Genomic DNA, 18236 nt, shown 5'->3' with positions numbered 1-18236 from the left:
TTATTATTTTAAATTCCAAAAATAATTTTTAAGGACAAGCACTAAATTTTAAGTGAATAAAAAAGATTTGATGTGATGGCTTCCGTTTGTTTTTATTGGAGACGGATGTGGATCGACTCGTGAAAAGTCAAAAGCTCTTTTTTAAGTTTGATGAATTTTTTTTTTTTTTTGCTTATTTAATTAATTTTATTTAAAGAATTTATAGATAAGGCAATAAGATATTTCATATTTAATAAAGCTTTAATATGCCTTTTGAAAATTGTGACTTTATTTTCTATATTAACTTTCAGTCGAAGTAAAGAATAGAAAGAAAACCAAACCCTTCCATACTCACATTTTTCATGTTTTATATTTCAATAATAAAAGCAATAATATTTCTTTCTCAGACATTAATAGGGATGGTAATGGAACAAGTTTGGGCCCACCTCACCTGTTTAACTTTTTTTTTTTTTTGAAATTTTATTTTTTTAAATTTCTTAATTACATTAAAATAAATATATTTTATAAATAATTAAAATATTATAATTTTTTATAACTTATTTGATTGAAAAGTGTTTTATTATTATTTATTATTATTATTATTATATTTTAAAAATAGAAAAATAAAAATTATATTAAATTGTTTTTAAAACTTAATTTTATATAAAATTGGAGTGGGGTGGAATGAGATAAGGTAATATCTAAAACTACTCTAACCTAATATTGGATTTAAAAAATATATATATCAAAACCGCCCCTAACTCGTTTATTTAAATTTCAAACTAATCTCATTATGAGCAAGATGAGGTAGACTGGTATCTGAAAAAACCACCCCATTATCATCCCTAAACATTATCATGTTAATTTTAGTTTATATTTATATTTCCAAGGAAAGGAACGTAAATTTACAAAAACCAAACCCAAGATTTAAAAAATAAGATAAGAAATTTTGATACCATGATATTAATAATGTATGGTCATTGTATTTCAAGTCAATTAACATTTAACAAAGATGCAAAATTGTTTAATTTAACAAAAAAAAATGAACTTGATTTGAAGCATCTTAGTCATTTATAAGCTATAGCAATGCATGTAAAAGTTTAGGCAATTCAAATAATAAACAATTCATACGGCATATATTTAATTCGTAAATCAAGGTTTAAAATCATTCAAACTTATTATATTCATAGTTATTATTAAAGAATGGAATACTATAAGAATTTTATGTGGTGCATGCATATATTATTACTACATGCTATTTATTTAAATATTAAATTAAATATTATGATTTAATAAATAATAAAATTAAAATCTTAGTCAATTTTTGGGAAGTTAGTTTCCTAACGTAAAGTGTACTTCTAATTTTATACGGAAACCGATCTTCTCTCTATCTTATAAAATAAACATTCTATTCCATTAATAATACACATAACGAGAAAACCGAAGTGGTTAAGGGAGAGAAACACAATTAAGGGAGATTTCCCCTACGCTTTTTGTTTGGTCTTTTAAAAAAAATTCTACCGATTAAAGGTATGTTTTTTTTTTTTCTCAATAATGCAATTGTATTTTTTCGGTGCAATACCACTATGCTTTTTGTTTGGTCTTTTTAGCAAATTTCTACCGATTAAAAGGTATGTTTTTTTCTCAATAATCCAACTGCATTTTTTTTATCTGGAACTGTGAAAATTATATTGTTTTTAAAATCCTTTACTTATTATGATTTGTGTGAAATTAAGGTTTGATTTACATAATTAAGGAATTTGTTACAAGTACATCTATAGATTTTACCCCATGTCTTTCTTTGTTCTATTTAGGGTGGTAGTAACCATTGCATTTAATAGTAAAAGAAATAGAAGTAAATTATTAATACCTTTTCATACTTAAAACCTTCCATGACAATAATGAAAATATGACATTTAAATGATTTGAAGAGTTTGTAATCAGATTTATGTACTCAATTTTAATGAAAAAAATAAAAATAAATTATTTAGCTATTTCAATTATTTAAAATTATTATAATTTTTCATCATTTTTAATTTTTTTAGGAACAATCCATATAATATTTTATTACTTAATATTTTATTTATATAGTATTTAGGAAGAATATTTAAAATATCTTACTCTTTAATTGTAAAATAAGTTATTTTACATGTCCAATGTTTGGATACACTTGAAAAATAAAAAAACTTTTATGTAAGGCTAAAACATCTTTTATATATATAAAATATTTTATATTTTCAAAAATAACTGTCGAACTCATTAAAATATGAGATAATAATTTTTTTTTGTTACCTAGATTTTTTAAATAAATTTTAAGATTATTATTTTTTCAATGTAAATATTCTTATATCTTTATGTAATATTATTATTAATTTTAAAAAAACAAAAAATAGAAAGTTTATAATTTTATTTAGATTTTAAATAAATTCAAAAGTATTTGGACTTAAAATAAAAATACAAGTTTATTTATTTATTATTATTTTGTAAATGACCATACTACCCATTGACAATGAATAATAGAGTGATTTTAGGATAAGTTTGGACTTGATTCTATTTTTTAATAATATTTTGAATTCAAATTTGAATTAGCCTTCCAATTGCCACATATTAAGATTTAAAATAAATAATTTGCCAGAATTGGACTGCAAATTTCGAATGCAGGCAAGTCCACACTCCAAAGGCTCTAAAAGCCAAGAACCCAAATCCCAAAATTCCTAGTTGGCATCCAATAAAATCCCCCACTTGTCATGACCCCAAAAACAAAAAATTTGGTCAAAATGGGGGAATCACTGCCATATTTTTTGACCATTTTTTTGTATTTTAGTAAGTGGAAGAAAGAGCCTGCAATGATAGTTTAAACCATTCTCTCCTTTCCTCCTTTCTATACTTGATTGCCCATGATAGGCCTCTATTTTTCCTCTCATTCTCCTTCCTTTTCTAAGATAGAAATTCACCAATTTTTCTTTTAATTTTTTTTTAAAAATTTTTATTGATAGGTGGATACAATGAATGGGGTGGGCCCATTTATTAATTAATGAGCCTCATCATATGAAATGGTAGGACTATCTTCAATTATTTTGAATTCTTTTTCATGGTAATAATATTATTTATTTTTTGGAAGTATTTTAGAGTAAGTTATAAAAAATTCGATGAAGAATATTTTTTTATAAAGGAAAATTAATATTTCATATTTTAAAAGTGGAAGTTATTATTATTTTTTGGGATTATTTTAGTTGTTTTTATTTTTATTTTTATTTTTAGAAAAGGAATGTTTAAACATTCACATCAATTATCTTCTTACCTTATCACTTTTTTTTTTTAAAAATAAAAATATGAGTGAAAGAATAATTTTATCTTTTTCTTAATCCAATTCCAAACTTTCCTATTTTTTTTTATTAATTTTTCACTCACAATTAAATAAAAATTTGAAAAAACATTTTCGATCTCAAGGGTATATTAGGCAACTATTTTCAAAAATAGTTTTGAAAAACAGTTAAAAATAATTTTTATATTATTGTTTAATGTTTTATAGACCAAGTCTGTTTAGAAACCTAAGACTCTAATTGGTGTCTATTTTTTAAAATAGTTATGAAAATTAAGTTTTGTCTAATGTTTTGTAGAAAAAAAAGTTAATTTGAAAAGTTAAAATATTTTTAATTTGCTTTTAATATTTTTTAAAAATAATTTTTGTATCTAATATTTTGTTTTTAATCATTTTACTTGTTTGTATATTTTTTTTAAATAGTTATATAAAAACAAGTAAAAATAATATAAACAATTAAAAATATTATCTGAAAACATCGTACTTTCTATTCTTAAGAATAAAATATATAAAACAACTTTTAATTATCAAATGATTTTTTTGAATTACAGAAAATTATTTTTGAAAATAGTTGATAAATGCTTTTAACTTGTTTTTATTATTTTAAAAAATAATTTTTATGTTTAGTGTTTTATTTTTAATATGTCTAGTATTTCCATATTTTTTTTAAAAAAAAAAACAAGTGAAAAACAATAAAAAAATCTTTAGAAGATGATCTCTAAAAATATTATATTTTCCATTTTTAAGAACAAAAAACAAAACATAATTTTTTGTTACAAAATATGTTTTTCTTGATTTTTTTTTTTGTTTAAAACAAAACTATTCTCCAAAATAGTTATCAAACAAGCCTTACCTTTCCTATATTTTTTTTTCCAATTAAAAAAAAAAAAGCTAAAGAAGTAAAGAAAAGAAAAGAAAAGAAAAAGGGAGGAAAATTAGGGTAAGGATAGAAAAGAGGAAGAAGAAGATAGTAAAAATTTTCTTCAATGAAAGATAGAAATAAAAAAGGAAGTAATGGGTTATTTAACATTTCTCAATAAAATAAAAAACGGACGTGAGAATTAAAAAACAAAATAAATAAAAAATTAAACCAACTTTTCTTTAAATACCACACCTCCATCCCACGTTGTCTTCCAAATTGGAGTTTCACCCTTGTGGAAGCTCTCTCTCTCTCTCTCTCTCTCTCTGTCTCTCAAAGTTGAGGAGAGGCTAGTGGATTTGTCTGTGCCCTTTTTCTGTAAGTTTTAAGGCTCTCATTTCTTTGTTCTAATGTTGCTGCTTCCCATTCTCAGTTCCAGTTTTCTCTGCTACTCTGTTTGGTTACTGGGAAAATAGTGGGGGAGACAGTAAAATGACATTTTGGATGTCTGGTACTGTTCACCGTTTAGAGAATATAACATGCTAACCAAAATGCTACCAACCATTCAGCTCAGCTGGGTTGGGGTGGTTCCCTTTTTTTTTTTTTTTTCCTCAAGTCCCAAATGGAAAATCTACTCAGCTCTGCTGTGTTGGGGGTTCTCTTTCTTTGGGTCTCATGTCCCAGACAGATGCAAAATGGGGGCTTTTTCCCTTCGTTTTCTCAGCGGCCAAACAGAGCTTACGCTTCTATGGCTTTGAGTTGATGACTATGATGTTGTTGATGATGGTGGTGGTGGTTGTGATGCTGATGATTGTAATTATTTCTGTGATGAATGCAGATCCTAGAATTTTATTCTTTCTTTTCCATATTTTGAAGAGCTTAATATCTGCAATTCTTGTGTTTATGGCTTTAGTAGCTAGCTTTTGTTGTTTTTTCAGCTTTCTGATCATTGAGTTCTCTTCATTATAATCTGTTCTTCTCTGCCAGTGTCCGATTCAATTTGTGACGCTGGTGGAACGTTGACATGCTTTCCTGACTTGATGCATTCAAGAGATTGATTCTGATACTTTTCTTCGATTTCATTTTCTAACTTTAGCCTACTTTTGCTGACTTATTTTGCAATTCTCTCTCTCTCTCTCTCTCTCTCTCTCTCTCTCTCTCTTTCCTTTTTGAATTACTAACTTTCTTGAATTTTTTTTTAAAAAAATTTTGGTTTAATTTTTTTTTGTTACCATTTCCAAACAAAGATAATTCAAATCAGCTTATCCAAATCTTTGAATGGATTTTTTTTTTTTTTTTTCTGGGTTCTCACAATGAACTTCAAAAGTTTTCTTAGAGAATAGTTTTCGAGAAGAACTCTCAATTGTTTTCAGTTCGGAAACTTAAATATGAAAAACAGTTTTCTCGGCTAATGCTCCATGAAGATATTTTATGTAGAAGTTCCCCATGCATCTTTCTTATTTTCAATTATTATTCAAAACACTCTAAAAAAACTGAAAAGCACTTAAGTTTGTTCTAAAACCAATATATTTTTCAAAGTTTGCCAAACATGTTTTCCGAGTTAGAAAGCTGTTTTTGTTCAAAAGGATGTCAAATGGTTTTCAAGAACAGTTTCTAAAGAGGGCCTTTTTGCCTGTTCCTAGATTTTCTGGGCAACCAAATAAGTGCTTTCCTCACCTGATATTATTGTCAATTTGTTTCCTGTCTGTACAAGTATCATTTTTTTTTTTCTCTTTTGTGGACTTCTGAGCATCTGATCGTCAGTTGTAAGGATTTCCTTTTTAAGTTGTTGAGTAGTATGGATACTTGCAACACATGTTGACTTTCATGCATGTTTTTCTTCATCTCTCAATGGATTGGACTCTGCAGTAGTTCTTACCTTGATCCAACATTCTGATTCAGCAATATATTCTTGTTTTAATCTGAAATCCAACTCAGAAGCAGAAAATGGCGAGAATTCCCATTGCTTTGTTGGGGCTTCTGCTTTTCTATTTCTGGGCAGCCATGGCAGAAGCAAAATACATGAAGTATAAGGATCCAAAACAACCATTGAATACTCGAATCAAGGACCTAATGAGCCGAATGACACTAGAGGAAAAGATTGGCCAAATGGTGCAAATTGACCGCACTGTTGCATCTGCTGAAGTGATGAAGAAGTATCTAATTGGTAAACCATTCATCATTCTTCTTGCTTGTGTAATTATGTTAGGGATGTGTTTACTAATTTCAGAAATGTAAACCTTTGTGTTATGCAGGGAGTATATTGAGTGGTGGAGGGAGTGTTCCTGCTAAACAAGCTTCTGCAGAGACATGGATTGAAATGGTGAATGATTTCCAAAAGGGTTGTTTATCAACCCGTCTTGGAATTCCAATGATTTATGGGATTGATGCTGTTCATGGTCACAACAATGTTTACAAGGCAACAATCTTTCCTCACAATGTTGGGCTTGGAGCTACCAGGCAAGTAAACATGACTATGCATGACCATTTCTTGCACATGGCTTTCTCAACCTTATAACAAACATCTACCTCTAAAGTAGAAGTTGCATTGGCTGCTGACCAAAATTTGTGAATTTGGTGCATGTTTTTCAATTTCCTAAGAAAAATGCACAGAACTGAGCATTCCTTTGATAAGGAATTGTACCTTTTGTTTGCAAAACATCTTAACACTGGAATATATCCCTCCAGGATGGGGCCATTACATAAACTTTTAAGCTATCGAAAGCAATCCCCTATTAGCATAGACCCGTTTCGAATACCATCGAAGAGGGGGAAAAACCCATTCCAAATACCATGTCAAATACAATGTAGTACTTTTGTTTCTGTAGGCCATTGAAGCATACCTTACAAATAACTCTGCATTTGAAATTAGTTGGTGAGGAGCTCCTAGCAAACAGACTTGACTCTGCAAATCCTTGTTGCAGCTAAAGCAACAAGGAAGTGCCATTTAAAACTAAACAAATAAAAATGATTGTGAATTTTCTCCAAAGGCTCAAACAGGCAACAACCATAATAAAAGTTTGAACAGAATGCTCAGAATCATACCTACAGCAGACTCAGAATCTGAAATTTTCCCTATTTCACTGGCCTCCTAATCTTAAGATATGTGTCTATATTTGTCACTCATGGTGGAACTTCTTTCTTGTTGAGCAGGGACCCTGAACTTGTTAAGAGGATTGGAGCTGCAACTGCTCTTGAAGTTAGAGCTACAGGCATTCCTTATGTTTTTGCACCATGTATTGCGGTAACTAGATTAAATTCATTAACCAATTAGTGTCAAATTAAGAAATCAGTAGCCTGTATTAATGTTCTGATCTTTTTTTGGTTGCGCAACTTTTGCCATAAAGGTTTGCAGAGATCCAAGATGGGGTCGGTGTTTTGAAAGCTACAGTGAAGATCCCAAAGTTGTTCGAGCAATGACCGAGATTGTACCTGGACTACAAGGAGACCTTCCTCCTGGTTATCAGAAGGGCATTCCATATGTCGCTGGAAAGTAAGAACTTTTGCAAACAACTTCTTTCTTTGAGTATGTTGTTCAATCCGTCATCTCTTTTTCTATAATACTTTTTAAGTGCATGCATCAACTAGTGATATAGTTATAGATTTAGATAACAGAGTCTTTAATTATATGCATTGTAACTCTTAGCTTAACTTTAAATTTACAGTTGTTTTATCCACTTAAAAAAAAAAATCTATTATTTAATTTACAAAACCTCCGCCATTCTTGAAATGAAATTTCAAAATTTGCGTTGGTCCATATTCATGATTTGCTTAGGATAACCATATAGATCTTTGCAAATCTTCTATTGTGTGGGATGTCTAATACACATTATCCTTGTCACTTCAATTTTTTGTACACCTGTGACATGAACCTAAGCAAAGGTCAAAAATATCCACCATTAATGTGTCTGTATATGGAGGTTTAATTTGTTTGCTACTTTCTGGGGATGAATAAAATTTTGCTGACAGGTCTTGCCTGCATGGTAGATATTCTCTCTTTAATTGTCCTATTGAAAGTAACAGCTTTGGACCTTTGTGTTTGATCAAGGAATAGTGGTGTTTGGACCACAAGTTCCCTTGTGATATCGGAGGAAAAGAAAAAAAATGGGAAAAGACAAAATAACACTAATAATAAATTAATGGTAGGTGGCACCTATTTTCTCTACGTTTCAAACATTGACCTAGATATTGGATTTGAATTTTGTTCTCAAAAACCATAATACCATATATGGTTGTCTTGCAGTATCCACCAGAATAATTTTCAACAATAAACACAAAATACATTACATCACCTCAAAGATATTTAGTCCATTTCTAGTAACTCAGGGAAAAAAAATAATCCTGAAAGAACAGAATCTTTTGGTGGAGATTTCTTATTTTTATGTTCATTTTACTTTTGAAGACCATTTCTGAAGTTTTTACCATTATGCTTTGATTGACTTTTCCTGAAACTCCTGTTAATTTAATTTAACTTAATTAATTAATTAATTAATTTTTCATTCTGTTGCTTCATTTGCCTAGCAAAAAGGTTGCTGCTTGTGCTAAGCACTATGTGGGAGATGGTGGAACAACCGAGGGTATCAATGAAAACAACACCGTGATAAGCAGACATGGATTGCTCAGCATTCACATGGGTGGCTACTACACCTCAATTATCAAGGGTGTATCAACTGTCATGATCTCCTACTCAAGCTGGAATGGGAAGAAGATGCATGCTAACCAAGAACTTATCACTGGTTTTCTCAAGAACACACTTCGCTTCAGGGTAAAATACTACGGTTTGTGTAATTTGACTTGGGTTTCTCCATGCCAAGTTGATCAGAAGAATCTAAACAAACTATGAATCTTGTGGATTATTTCAGGGTTTTGTCATCTCAGATTGGCAGGGTATTGATAGGATCACCTCTCCACCCCATGCTAACTACTCATATTCCATTGAAGCTGGAATAAAAGCTGGCATTGACATGGTCGGTCCTTGTTCTATTCATTTGCATCCTGACTCGATTATAATTATGTAACAGAGTTCTTATCTTCTTATAATTGTTTCCGCATGTCACAGATCATGGTTCCATACAACTATACAGAGTTCATCGATGGTCTAACCTACCAGGTGAAGAGCAAAATTATTCCCATGAGCCGAATTGATGATGCAGTGAGAAGGATTTTGCGGGTTAAATTTGTGATGGGTCTTTTTGAGAGTCCATTGGCTGACCACAGCCTGGTCCACGAGCTAGGAAGTCAGGTTTGTTAAGAGCCAGTTCATTTGGGCCCATTTTGCAAGACAAGAAAAGCATCTTTACATATTCTACAACTTGGAACAGGTACATAGAGAGTTGGCAAGGGAAGCTGTGAGGAAATCACTTGTCCTTCTGAAGAATGGCGAGCCTGCTGATAAGCCATTGCTGCCCCTTCCGAAGAAGGCACCAAAAATACTTCTTGCTGGAACTCATGCAGACAATCTGGGCAATCAGTGTGGTGGGTGGACTATTGAGTGGCAGGGACTCAGTGGCAATAACCTTACAAGTGGTATGGTTACTGATGATCTCATTCTCTTGAATGTAGGGACGTTCTCATCTCTAGGATCATTTTGATGACTAATGAACCATGAGTCTCTTCATGAACAGGTACCACGATCCTCAGCGCCATAAAGAAGACAGTTGATCCAAAAACCAAAGTCGTCTACAAAGAGAACCCTGATCTTAGCTATGTCAAGTCCAGCAAATTCTCCTATGCCATTGTTGTGGTGGGAGAACCCCCATATGCAGAGACATTTGGTGACAACTTGAATTTGACAATCCCTGACCCTGGGCCAAGCATCATCACAAACGTCTGTGGAGCTGTGAAGTGTGTTGTCATCGTCATCTCTGGTCGTCCTTTGGTTATACAACCATATGTTGATCAAATTGATGCCCTTGTTGCTGCTTGGCTCCCAGGAACAGAAGGCCAGGGTGTTGCAGATGTTTTGTTTGGCGACTATGGCTTCACTGGGAAACTTTCCCGGACTTGGTTCAGGACTGTTGAACAGCTCCCAATGAATGTTGGGGATCGGCATTACGACCCGCTCTTCCCATTCGGGTTTGGTCTCACCACTGAACCTACCAAGGCCTAAGTAAGAGTGATGTTTTCATTGTTCCGGATTTCACCATTTAACTTTGATTAGTGATGAACAAGAATTAGAAAAATAAATTATCAAATTGGAATTGGAATAAATTCTCCCAAATGATTTGCAATGTGTAACTTTTATTGAAGAGTGGCTTCTAAACAGACTGTAACTTCAAATTTTTACACTCAACTGCACACATATCATCTAGGAGGGCTTGGTGATTAGATCATTTTGCAGAAAATGTTGTGCTCTGTCCATACCTTTGCTGTGATATTGCTATTTTTTTCTTGAACTCAGCCTCAACATTTGCAGAATGATAGTGCAAGTGAAAATGCCAGAAGCTACAAGGGTTCTAGGTCCACTGATGTGGGGGGCAAATAGTGAAATAGGGCTCTGGCAAGACCTTGAGAAAAAGGATCTTGTGAATCAGAGGGAAAGACTAAAGGATATGCCCATATGCCATCAAATGTCACATGCTTCTATAAAACTATAGATTCATGTATCAGATGGGTGACAATGGGCCATGTCATATAAGATTCGTTTCATGTTGAAATAAGAAATAGTTTCAAAATGATAAAAACTTATTTCAAATTCCATCCAATCCGATCAATGATCAAGTTAGAATATAACTTGTCTAATCTATTTAAAATTAAAAATGTTATAGATATAGTATTTTAAAATACTTTTTAGTTGTTTATTTTAAGTTTAATTTTGTTAAATTTTAATGAATTAATTATTTAATTTTAATTATAACATGTTTGTAATATAAAACTAAATTTAAATTCTATTTTTACCGTTTATTATTTTATTTAATGTTTTAATTATAAAATATTTTTAATGTTTATAATGAAATATATAAAATTTTATGTGGTTATTTACTTTTTTTTAATTATATGATATTTACAATTTAAAAAGTATTTTTTTAAAAAAAAATTAAATATAAAAAATTCATAAATTTATGTATGTTAAATCGGTCATTAAAGGGGTTGTATCATAAAATCACATGGAGTTTAAACTTACCATACTAATATACAAAAGCTTCTACTTAGAAATAACCTTTCTCAAAATGTCTAAGACATTCTTGTTAGCATGACTAAGTTAGATTCCTCAACTATATCTCAACAAATGATATCTTACATCAATTTGCTTTGTTTGAGAATGATAACATTACAAAACTACCATGACACAACTTCCCCTATAAAGGTGATTAAATATCTAGATGTAAAAGCCTGTTTGATAGTGATTCTAGGAAACACTTTTAATATTTTTAATACTTTAAAATTTTTATCACTTTAGAAATGCTAGAAACGCTTTTTAGAATCACTTCCAAATGCACTCTAAATCTCTTGCTATAAGGTCACTAGCTATAAACGCATCTATAAACCCTTTGAAGAACATCTAAGCTCCTTCAAAACATTAACACATCTTTGAGCTACTTTTTAAGCACCTAAAGATCCATTTTATTGCCTTCCAATGCTTCTTAACCTATATTTAACCTACTCACAACTCTAACCAAATAAATTATATTTAACTTTTGTGCAAACCATGACATGCATCAAACTTCCTACCGTTGAGGAGAAAGGAATACTTTCCATATTTTACTGAGACAACCTTTCAATATAAATTTGTCTAGCATCTCGTAGGTTTTTCATGTAAAAAACACTTAATAACTTCTTTTTTTCAGCTTATAAATCAATTTAGCGTCTTAGCTAACAATGTGAGTGTCATCCACAAATAATAATAGCATTACAAAACTATCACTAGTATATTGCTTGAAAAAGACATAAAGACGTATATATTTTTTTTCTTAGAAATTCGTGACTCATCATGAATGAATCAAACTTCTTTTACCACTATCTTAGAGTTTGCTTTAACCCATAAATCTCTTTTTAAATTTGCAAACTAAGTGTTATTTCCCTTTCATTATAAAACACTTTGGTTGCTCCATGTAGATTTCTTCCTCCAAACCACCATGGCGAATGGCTGTCTTCATATTAATTTATTCAAGTTCAAGGTTCAAGCTAGCTACTAACTTATTAACGCACAAAATTGAATTTTTTTTTTCGTACTTAGAATTCGATTTTTAGATGCATTTTTAGTGTTAATAAGTTTGTTTTAACTTAAATGTATGCTAAGCCCATATTTTGAGTACTAATGTGTGTATCTAGTGAAGATTGTGGTTAAAAAAAAAAAAAGAAGTTTGATTTGAATTTTGAATGATTTCTAAGGAAGCAAACATTTCATAAGGTTGATGGAAGCAAAGTTACCATCCCCTTATAGAAGTGCTAAGCCTATGGCGTAATTAAACCATTGAAGTTCCTAAATGGCGCAGCTACTTAGATGGGGCTCCATGCCCAAATGCTATATTTCTTCCCGGTCTCCTCTGGAAAATATTACTTAACAAAGAGAATAATGGAAATCAGGTCATTAATCATTGAGAAAATTACTCATTTAAGTGGCCTTCAACACATCACAAATATACTCAAATGTTTTAGCAATTCTTCACCTACTTATGAATTCCTAACACCATCAAGCCTATATACGAGACATCTTCATATGCAAAAGATAGAATAGGGATAAGATTTTGTTATGTTTGGCTCTAGTAAAAAGAAAGAAAAATGATAAAAAAAAATAAATAAATTTGATATATACTACTTCAAATTTATTTAATTTATGTTCACTCCTTTACATAAAAATTAAGTAATTTAAAAATATATAAATTTTAAATTATTTTATTTATATTTCATTTTCTTTTGTATTCTTTATAATAAAAGGAAATATAAGAAATTCACTATTTTTATATATATTTTTTTACTTTCCCAAAGGTTTTGTTTGATTCCCAAAAATATATTAAGACTATATTTAGTTCCCAAAAAAATATCATGAAAAGAAAGAAAATATTAAGGAAAATGATTTTCTCATATTTTGTTTTATTATAGAAAATATATATAATTAAAATTAATTTAAAATTTATATATTTTTAAATTATTTAATCTTATTATAATAAATAAAAATAAGTAACATATAAAAATAATTTATTAAATTTAAATCTATTTTTATTTTTTTCACTTTCTTTTTCTTTCTTTCTATTTTTCCTCTTTATTTTTTTTCGTTCATAATTTTCTTCAAATTTTTCAAGAACTAAACATAACGTAAGAAAAAAAATATATTAAAAAATTGATTTTCTCATATTTTGTTTTAACATGAAAAATACAAAAAAAAAAAATCATATATAATTAAAATTAATTAAAAGTTTATATATTTTTAAATTATTTAACCTTTCCATAAAAAAAGAAAAATAATTAAAATGGGTTTCGAATAATATATAAAAATAATTTATTGATTTTAAATATATTTTTTATTTTCCTTCACATTTAAACTGAGAGAGTTAAAGCCAAAATAAGAAACACTTTATTCAACCTGAGGTAGTACAACATTTATTCACCACATAGAACCATAAAAAAGTAAGGAACAAAGCATTCTACAAAACAGTTGTATGCCACAGCAGCTGCAACCACTGCTGTATCTTTGGGCCTCTATGTGGAGACATGAGGCTCCTCCCCTGGTTCCTTCATTTGCCTCATGATGTCTGCCTTTTCCTCCATGAGAGCTTCTATTTTGGCATTGATCTTATCCAACTTCTGCTGTAGTTTCCCGACATCTTTGCCCTTCTCCTTCCCCTCAAGTTTTCTCTTCTTCTCCACACTCTTTTCCTTGCCTTTTTCTTTTTCTTTCTTCTTCTCCTTACCCTCCTTCACCTTTTCTTCTCCCTCTTCTTTCGGCTTCTTCTCTTCCTGATCTAAATCATTAACACTTCCTTCTATCTCTACCTCCCTTGTGGTAACCTCACCTTTGCACTTCTCTTCATCCACTTCATCACTATGCTTCTTCTCTTTCTTCTCCTTGTCTTTTGTTTTCTTCTTTTTCTCTACTTTCTCATCTTCTTTTCCCTTCTTCTCCTTCTCTACTTCTGTCTTCTCTTCTTTGTCTTTGACCTTCTTCTCTTTCTCCTTCTTCACTTTCCCTTTCTTCTTCCCTTCTTCACCTTTCTCTTTGTGTGTTTCCTCTTCCTTGACACTCACTTCTTCATCTTTGCTTTCTTTCTGATCTTTTTCTGCCTTCAAGTCCTTGTTATCCTCTTTCTTCTCTTTTTCATCTTTTATTTTTTTCTCCTCTTTATTCTCTTCTTCCTCTGACTTACCAACTTTGTCTTTCTTCTTCTTCTTCTCTTTTTCCTTGTCTTTCTTTTCTTTTTTCTCCTTATTTTTATCTCCTTTTTCCTTCATTTTCCCAGCTATTTCACTGTCCTCCTGCTGTTCATCCACGGCATCCTCAACCTCTTTTTCCTTCTTCTTAGTCCCATCTTTCTCTTTCCTTCCATGCTCTCCACCTTCATCCTTTTTCTTTTTCTCTTTGACCTCTTCCTTCTCCTTGCTTTCTTTTTCCTTTTTCTCTGTGTCTTTCCCCTTCCCTTTCTCCCCATCTTTCTCTTTATGTTTTCCCTCCTTGCCTTCTTTATGTTTCGGATTTTCTTTTACCACTGATTTTTTCTTCAATTCAAGCTCCATCTCCTCCTTCTCTTCCTTCTCTTTATTTGGTTCTTTAACCTTGTTCTTCACTTGGACATGGACTTCCTCCTTTTCCACCCTTTCTTGTTCCTTAGCAATGGATTCAGAATTGTCTTCCATCTCTTGATTTGTTGCCAAATGCTGCTTAATCTCAGATTCCCTAAAACAGCATAACAGAAAATTACAAAGGTAAATATCATATATCATACACACACACACACACATTTATGCAATAAACAAAAAGCTTATTTAGATTGAGTGACCAAAAGCTTGGTTGGGAACATTTTAAAAAATGGTTCTCAGAAAACAGATTTGTTCTTAGAAAATATCCTATAGTTCTCAGAAACCTGCTTTCAGTCAAAAAATTACCAAACATGTTTTCAACTCCAAAAAACAGTTCAACTGAAAATAATTCATTTGGTATATATCACAGCAACTATTCCACTCATGCATTTGAAGCAAGTTTCTTGCATAAAACAAATTAAAACCATGGACACGGAAATTTGTTTCCACAAGGATGAAACTTGAGCAAAAGGAAAAAGAAGTAATAACTTCAAGCACAGGACCAATTAGCTTTTTCCCACTTGAATATCTGCCTAATAATCCTCATTTCTCGCTTTCTTCCAAAATGATTCAATCATAAATCACACACATGACCACTAATATGATGTTGGAAGTATAGAGTTTTAGATAACTACATATATGGCAAATATAATTGTACATGAGCTAAGAACATCGGTGAAAAGGGAGAAGGAAGCTGAGAAAATCTTGCATTTCCTATTGTTTATGTTTGTACTTAAACAAAACACACTTGGGATTACAAAATTCTGTTTCAGTTCTCGATTTCACGCTTATTCTTGTCCAAAATGGTCTTCTGTGAATGGTGGAAAACATGTAAGGCATTGAATTTTCTTCCCTTTCCATCATTTCTCTGGAAACAAGCAGATCACAATTTGTCTAAAATGAATATCTAGTTCTCACCACTTCCATAGAAATTTCTCTGTCAAACCTCTCTATCAGGGTTCTTTTCCATTTAACAATGTAGGAGGAAAGAAAACAAAACAATTCTCTTAGGATACAAAAGACAGAAGACATGTTTCCAAAATAAAACACACTTTTGGAAGAAGATTCCATAAACTAATGTGGAATGTTTTGTTCTTAATGAATCTTTTGCATAAGACTAAGATTATGTTTGGTGCCTGGAAAATTTGAAGGAAAATAGGAATATTTATTTTCTCGGTACTCTCCTGTATCCAAACATAGCATAAATGAGACAAAGTCTTGTACGTTAATAAAGACAAAACTAGATTAAATAGACAAGCAAATAGACAATAAAACTATCAGGTCAATACCAAAGCCCTATGTACTAGTGAATGCCTATGGAACTTCTTCAACAAACAGACCCACAATTCTGCCTTGGAAATCTGCCCTGAAAATGGCTGTTTGAATTAAATCCCCAGAAATATCCATACCCACGTCCTAATATATTCATAGTTTCCGAGATTCTGATGGGACCGCTGAAGAAACCCAGTGAAAAGAAAGGAGAAAGAGCTGAAAATTATAGAAGGATGGATTCCTCTCTTGACCTATTTTCACCAGTTTTTCCCTTCACTTTTCTCATTCTTTTCTAAATCCAAGCATCAATCATTCTTCAGATTGAGTCAATATACAAAAATTATACCAAATAATTTACATCACCCAATCACCAAATAAACTTCAAGAAAACACCAAAAACAGAACAATCCCTTTTCTCCTTCCATCCCAAAAAAGGTCACCACATGCCATGAAAATATCAAACCCAAAATAAAAAAAGGTATACACATAAAACCCATAAACTTACAAAAAAAAAAAAAAAAAAAATGAAGAAGAGAATGGGGAGAATCAGTACCTTATGGCTTGGCTCCAGAGAAATTGTTTATCAAAAGCTAGGTGTTTTGGTGAAGAACCCTCTAGTTTTCTCAGATGCCCGTGTCTCCAATCCAGGGTCTGCCCTGTTTATATATATATATATATATATATATATATATATATAAAAGATTTGCCTTGCCATGCAAGATAGGTATATCATTTATAAAAGGAAGGTATATAATTTATAAATATATTTTTTTTTTCTCATTTTTAGCATGGACATTTTAGAAAATATAGCAATATTTGTGCCAAATAAAATAATTATCATTTTAAAAAATATATTTTTTAAACTATACTTTCATATTACATTAGTATACAAAATTTGATTTGAGATATTTTATTCAACAAAGTTATATTTTTAGTCAAAGATTAAAAAATATTTTTAAAATTACAATTATTTTATTTCTTTAAATAAATCATTTTTAATCAAAAAGAGTTTGTAAATTAGAAATATTTAATTACTAAAATAACCACGGATTTTGCTAAAAATATTTTTATGTTTATTTATATTTATATTTAAAAAAAAAAAAGTGGAGAGTAAAGTGAATATTATTTTGATCTTTTTAGACAAATATTGGCTTTGTTAGTGCAATTTTTTTTTTTATCTGAAAATAATGGAGATGAAGGAATTAAAAAAATAAATAAATAAATAAAAACAAACATTTTTTTTTCACTATCATTATTATTCGGATTCCTCGGACAGCATCTACGTGTTCGGCGGATAATCCAAGCAACATGACACGTGTCAATTCTGGACGCTTCGTGCTCGACACGTGGAATGCAGTGAGACGGTCCTTGAAAGGAAACTTTAAAGTGGAAACAACTTTCATAACTACGCGTGGATAAAGGAGAAGATGAGTCATCAGTGGGACCCACACGGTTATCCCAACGAATTATGAAATGCCTCAAATTTTATTTCATAACTCTTGTAAGTCAACTAAGACGCGTTTAAATGTTTTAAGTATTAAAAAAATTATAAATACTTCCTACAATTATTATCAAACATACGTTTAATCAAATTTTCTAAAATTTATTTTTAAAAACTATTTTTTATTTTTTAATTTAATAACCGTTTTTTAAAATAAATTTAAGAAAATATAACCAAATCCATGTTCTTTTTATTTTTAAATTTTTTTAAAAACAACTTCCACTTGTTCACTAAAAATTATTCTTTATTTTATTTTGTTTTAAAAAATTATTTTCAAAAAATAATGACCAAATAATGTTAAAAATTTTTTTAAATGGTTTTCTATTTTTGAAAATAGAAAATTATTTTTAAATCACATGACCAAATAGATTCTTAGGACACGTGTGGACCTCGTATTTTGCATGATGTGTTCCCACTCGATGGCGAGACTTAGCTTTTTATTTTATTTATTTGTGAAAATTTGACACTCCTCTAAGCCCTTATATGGACGACCTCCTGTAAACAAATTAAAGGGATTATGGTAATTAATTAATTAATTATAAATACCAAGAAAAATAATTAATGCATAA

At 30.4% G+C, this 18236-nt stretch overlaps 1 protein-coding gene and 1 long non-coding RNA gene across 4 annotated transcripts; one reads left to right on the top strand and one right to left on the bottom strand.

Moving 5' to 3' along the window:
* The first annotated feature begins 4452 nt into the window (after nucleotides 1–4452).
* On the top strand, nucleotides 4453–10487 carry LOC117920749 (beta-glucosidase BoGH3B-like). Of its 3 annotated transcripts, none has more exons than XM_034838358.1 (10): nucleotides 4453–4538; nucleotides 6099–6327; nucleotides 6416–6620; nucleotides 7314–7404; nucleotides 7508–7653; nucleotides 8682–8925; nucleotides 9023–9127; nucleotides 9220–9402; nucleotides 9482–9686; nucleotides 9785–10487. In XM_034838358.1, exons 2-10 carry the CDS (start codon nucleotides 6108–6110, stop codon nucleotides 10267–10269), a joined length of 1884 nt encoding a protein of 627 aa, XP_034694249.1. In that variant the 5' UTR covers nucleotides 4453–4538; nucleotides 6099–6107; the 3' UTR covers nucleotides 10270–10487. The 3 variants fall into 3 exon arrangements, with proteins under 3 accessions (XP_034694249.1, XP_034694247.1, XP_034694248.1); XM_034838356.1 differs by lacking the exon at nucleotides 4453–4538 and adding an exon at nucleotides 4744–4973; XM_034838357.1 differs by lacking the exon at nucleotides 4453–4538 and adding an exon at nucleotides 4745–4956 and having other exon boundaries at nucleotides 6097–6327.
* A 4332-nt stretch (nucleotides 10488–14819) lies between these two features.
* LOC117919764 lies at nucleotides 14820–16815 on the bottom strand. The gene is made up of 2 exons (XR_004652139.1): nucleotides 16720–16815; nucleotides 14820–14991 (listed from the first exon to the last, which is right to left on the bottom strand). It is a non-coding gene; the product is annotated as an uncharacterized LOC117919764 (long non-coding RNA).
* Between the last annotated feature and the right edge of the window lie 1421 nt (nucleotides 16816–18236).

The sequence above is a fragment of the Vitis riparia genome, chromosome 8, assembly GCF_004353265.1.
Source record: "Vitis riparia cultivar Riparia Gloire de Montpellier isolate 1030 chromosome 8, EGFV_Vit.rip_1.0, whole genome shotgun sequence".
Taxonomy (NCBI): domain Eukaryota; kingdom Viridiplantae; phylum Streptophyta; class Magnoliopsida; order Vitales; family Vitaceae; genus Vitis; species Vitis riparia.
Note: the sequence above shows the minus strand (reverse complement) of the source record. Positions and strands in the feature narration are given on the sequence as shown.

Excerpts from the sequence above, each read along its gene's own strand:
- LOC117920749 (XM_034838356.1), top strand. The coding sequence starts at position 4,836 with ATGTCCCAGACAGATGCAAAATGGGGGCTTTTTCCCTTCGTTTTCTCA. Across the intron at positions 7,654-8,681 it reads ATTCCATATGTCGCTGGAAA|CAAAAAGGTTGCTGCTTGTG; the intron begins GTAAGAACTTTT and ends TCATTTGCCTAG. Across the intron at positions 9,403-9,481 it reads TCCACGAGCTAGGAAGTCAG|GTACATAGAGAGTTGGCAAG; the intron begins GTTTGTTAAGAG and ends AACTTGGAACAG.